At 39.1% G+C, this 4,831-nt stretch overlaps 1 protein-coding gene across 1 annotated transcript in view; it reads right to left on the bottom strand.

Annotated features, from left to right (window-relative positions):
• Positions 1 to 3,830, bottom strand: part of LOC107736951 (cellular nucleic acid-binding protein-like) — a 7,717-nt gene extending 3,887 nt beyond the window's left edge. Inside the window, exons 1-3 of the mRNA XM_016548338.1 lie at positions 3,751 to 3,830; positions 2,009 to 2,120; positions 1,865 to 1,930 (exon numbers count right to left, since the gene is read on the bottom strand). Of these exons, the coding sequence (XP_016403824.1) occupies positions 1,865 to 1,930; positions 2,009 to 2,117 (175 nt within the window). The 5' untranslated portion in view covers positions 2,118 to 2,120; positions 3,751 to 3,830. The remainder of the gene's footprint in view (positions 1 to 1,864; positions 1,931 to 2,008; positions 2,121 to 3,750) is intronic.
• Between the last annotated feature and the right edge of the window lie 1,001 nt (positions 3,831 to 4,831).

Raw genomic sequence — 4,831 nt, 5'->3', positions numbered from 1 at the left:
TGAATTTGTCCATTTAAACAATACTTCAGAGAGAGCTTAATATTTGCACGCGTTCTGAGCGCACGCACAAATCTTCTCACTGCGCGCTCGAGCTCGCGTCCTCTGGCTGTTAAATGTTTAAACTGGCAAAGCTTAAATGAGTTTAGTTTAAACATGAATGCCACAATTACGTAATCGTTCAAAGCGGCAATTGATCGTTCAAAGTCCACTTATGTTATTCTGCGTGCTTAATATATGTTTTTGTCTTTCTACATGTTATTGTTTTAGTATAACATTTAAGTACCATTCATATTTTTACTTTTTTTTATAATTTAACGAATAAACCAATCCGATGTATATTTGACATTTGAGGTTTGATACTATAGAAAAGCACTAAAGGTTACTTTAAGAGAATGCACTGATACAGTAAGTTCAGTCGGCTATGTCTGCTATAGGATACTTACCAAGACGGGCATTTTGACATAATTTTTGTGTGAATTTGTCCATTTAAAAACAATACTTCAGAGAGAGCTTAATATTTGCACGCGTTCTGAGCGCACGCACAAATCTTCTCACTGCGCGCTCGAGCTCGCGTCCTCTGGCTGTTAAATGTTTAAACTGGCAAAGCTTAAATGAGTTTAGTTTAAACACGGATATCAACGTGTGCTGTTCAGGTCTCACCTGTTCGCGCGTGCTATCAGCACCCGGGTGATGACAGAATAAATGACTGCTCATATTCCAGCAAACAGCATTCGCGTTGGGAATAATCGACAATTATGATTTTTGTCATAATCGTGCAGCCCTTCGCTGAACAAGAGTGAATGGTTTGTCCACGTTTTTTTTTTTTATATCGCTGTTGTTGTAATGTATTGGGAAGCCAGAATGCGCATCCATCAACAGAAACATACATTAGCCAAACCCTGTTTGTTTTACGTGTTATTTATAACAAACCATATGACAGATGAGTTGTCAGATTTAAGTTGAACCGCGGTCCTAGCGCGTGCCAAACCGTGTGTGGAGATCCGTATGGTTCGACCGTTCCACCCCTACTAATTAAACACACCTGATCCAGCTAATCAAGTCATTAAGGCTTATTTGAAAACTACATGGTATGTGTGTTGGAGCAGGGTTGGAACTAAACTCTGCAGGGCTGCGGCCCTCCAGGAACTGAGTTTGACACCCCTGCTTTAGACCAAATCATTTACGCTTATGAGAAATTTGAATCAAGGATTGATTTTGGAAAGCTTGAATAAATTATGACAATTTTCATTTTTGGGTGAACTATCCCTTTAACAGTAGTGAAAAGGGAGCAACTTATAAAAATTATAGTTATTCATATATAATGTATAGTATTTTTTGAAAAAGAAACAGAATAGCCCTCAAGTCCTCAAATAACATTATAGTCCCGTCTCGTCTTGTTAACGAAGACGCGGCATAAATTTCATCATAGCTTTTATCATCAGATATTAGTTTAAGCTCGTCAACGTCTCGTCATAGTCACAGAAATTTGTTAACGAATATTTTTCGTCGTCGTCATCTCCATTGACAAAATAAGCACTGCACAGCACATGAAATAAACGAGTTCACTGCATTCATTCAGTGTGAACGGAGACTTTCTGAGGCGCAGAAAACACCGGATCACGAGCTGATCGTCTGAACGGAGTGTGCGCTTCCGGTTTTAGTTCGTCTGACAGATACTGTGCCAAAGCATAATGACCCAAAACACAACTTTAAATACCTTTTATGTTAGAATAAGAAGTTTAAATATATTTTAAAAACTACACTTTTTGCCCGGAAGAGCGTTTCATATCGTCATGTGACCACGATGATATCGTTACACCTCTAGGTCTTACTAATCGAAGTGCAGTGAGGCAGAGCACCTTACCATCCTCAGTCTGTTCGCAATCTCTCGCAATGTGGCCCTGCTCTCCACACCTGTAACAGAACAGATCTACAGAGAGAAAGAGCATCTTAGTTAGAGTGCATCTGTCTCGAAGCAGCGCTGTTTAAATAACTGGAGAAGCCCTACCCTTTCCTCGTCCCCGGCCCCGGCCACGACCTCGACCAGCATTAGGACAGTTCTTGATCCAGTGTCCGGAGCGGCCACATCCAAAGCACTCGCTGGTACTCATGTCCATTATCTGCGGAGACAGAGCCACAAACTCTGGTTTCATTCATGCGAACCACAGAGTGCTCTCTGCAGGTGTGAAAGATCGTGTTACGTTTATTACAATCAGTGCTGGGAAGGTCTTTGGAAATGTAATAGGTTACAGATTACAAGTTACTATATTTAAAATGTAATAAGTAGTGTATTTCAATTACTTTATTAATGTAACTGATTACATTTGATTACTTTTCTACATTTCTAACAAATGTTTTCAACTGTTAATCATTTTGAAACATGTAAAGCAGGCCGGGGTAACCTTACAGAGGTACTCGACACTGATAACAGTCACGCTTTCAAAATCCATCATCACTTGAATTAAGATTATAATCATTTCATTTTAGAGCACAGCCACCACAAAATCAGACTTTAGCACCTCTTTTTACTTTTTTTAGTTTAATAGCTATGATGCTGTTTTTAAAATCAAATCTTAAAAAGTAAAGCATATACACAAACCCAAATAGGAAATAAAACAGTTATCGAATAAGCATGTGTACTAAACACCTGAAACACTGGTATCTCATATTTTAGAGCGGAAAGAAATCTCAGTATATGTAACAGATTACAGTTACACTTATTTTGTAATTAAATAATGTAATTTCGTTACGTTACTCCACAACACTGGTTACAATGTTCAAATATGGGGTAATGTCAAGCTGCAAAGACTAACATTACCAAATAACTTTACATAGGGAGTCTATGTTCGGTTTTATTTTCATTGTGATATTTTTATGACAATTAAACAAGGGTTTCTCTGCATTCATACACAAGTTTTCACTGAAAGTGGATTTTTGAGGAGTGAATATAAACTTGTCAGACTATCTTTCTAGGATAACGCTGTAAAAACGTGATTATTTAAGTGGAAACAATTCAAAGAAACATAAAATCAAACACTTTTCAATCTCAAATAAGGGATCTACTGTAAATGGGAATGCTGGCGGCACATGGCACACATGGTCCTAGCACCAAGGCTACTGCTAAAGGCTAACAAATCTAACAGGGTTCTCATTGGAAACAACTACAAACACTAGGTTTCATGAAGGCCAAACCTGCTACATGCTGATTTAACACCAGTAACAGTTGATCATCAGATAATTTATCAGCCACGGCAATGCAGACCATAAGAGAAATTGCTCTCATCAGGGATGCACTAACACAGTATGCAACACGGTATGAAATTAGCCTGATCAACACGTGTGTTTAGAGACGTACAGGGGTTAAATTACACATGATTGAAGGAAAGTCACATGTGTTAAATGCTCCACAGCCTCAACACTGGGCCTCATCATGCATTTTCACGCAGAAACTTCACACAACACTCAACTCTATCGCTATTCTGTCGCGATGTGTGTATTCATGAGCTTCTGTGCGATTTATTTCTGCAATCGCACATTTGCACGAGCACTTATATGAGACTTTCCCGCGCCGCCACGAGCTGCAGCAGGCCTCAGCTAGCTCAACGCGCCTGATTAAACACACTCAGCGCACACACGAACCGTGCGGTTAACATAATCACAGCTAGCATTAAATACGTAACGGATCACGGAGGTAATATGGACAAAATCCGTTGAAAGTGTGAGTTTATCGCTGATAATACGTGTACTCACCTATAGCGAACACTAGCCTGTTAGCTGCGACTCACTGCTGTTTACTCCTCCCTTCAGCACTGCGCATGAATCCGCTGAGCGACAGATACAGTAGCCAATATGAGATCCCGATTCAGAGCGGGATGACCAATGAGGATCGAGTGCCTGAAGACGCCCCTCCATTCTGACCAATCACTGATCGGAAAGATACACGGGCCTGCCCACAGCAGCAACATTGCTGTAACGTTCAGAACAAGTGAATATTAGCGTTCTGCTTTCTGTGACTGTGGCGTTATCTAGTCTGCTATAATTTACACAGAGATCTACTGAAATAAATAACACGTGTGCTATTCCAAACATCACGTGTGGTACGTTCATATACACATGTAATCAGAGTTCAGTTATGAGGCACAACGCAAACGGACAGAGTTATTAATTATTTTAACCAGCAGTTCAGGCCAGTATTACGAAATCAATCGTGCAAAACTGTTCACTAATCTGCAGTTAAACTTTCTGATTTAATGCGTCCAAAATCAAACATTGGTTCCCGGATAAAGCAACCTAACCGCTGGTCCATAAATCTAGTGGCTAAATCTTTTACAATAATAACAGTAGTATGCGGTAGGGCTTGAGCAAAGCCTTGAACTCAGCATACTTACTATTTAGGTCGTATTTTCCATGGCATCAATAGTAAGAGTAGTATGGTAGAGTGTTATTTTGAATTCAGCCATTATATTATGAAATGATACATTTTAAAAAATATTTTGCTACAAACACTCCTACAGTCTTATCAAAAAACCTGCATTCAGTCAATTGTTTATTTTCATGGCTTTTCATCATATTACACCTACATTAGCAATATGGTCATGCTTTAAATTATATTGCAGAATAAATCATAAACTAATGACGACTGAACGTAAAATAATTAGTATTAAAAATGCAACCCCTTCAAAAGTACCCTCAGACACTCAAATATCAGTGTGTGTGTGTGAGAGAGAGAGAGAGAGAGAGAGTGTGTGTGCCATACAAAATGGAGACACCTGGAAAAATCACTTTAAACAACTCTATAGTGAAATTACAATGAACCCAGAACAAACCCAAA

Source organism: Sinocyclocheilus rhinocerous, unplaced genomic scaffold, assembly GCF_001515625.1.
Source record: "Sinocyclocheilus rhinocerous isolate Xijiao unplaced genomic scaffold, SAMN03320098_v1.1 scaffold554, whole genome shotgun sequence".
Classification (NCBI taxonomy): domain Eukaryota; kingdom Metazoa; phylum Chordata; class Actinopteri; order Cypriniformes; family Cyprinidae; genus Sinocyclocheilus; species Sinocyclocheilus rhinocerous.
Note: the sequence above shows the minus strand (reverse complement) of the source record. Positions and strands in the feature narration are given on the sequence as shown.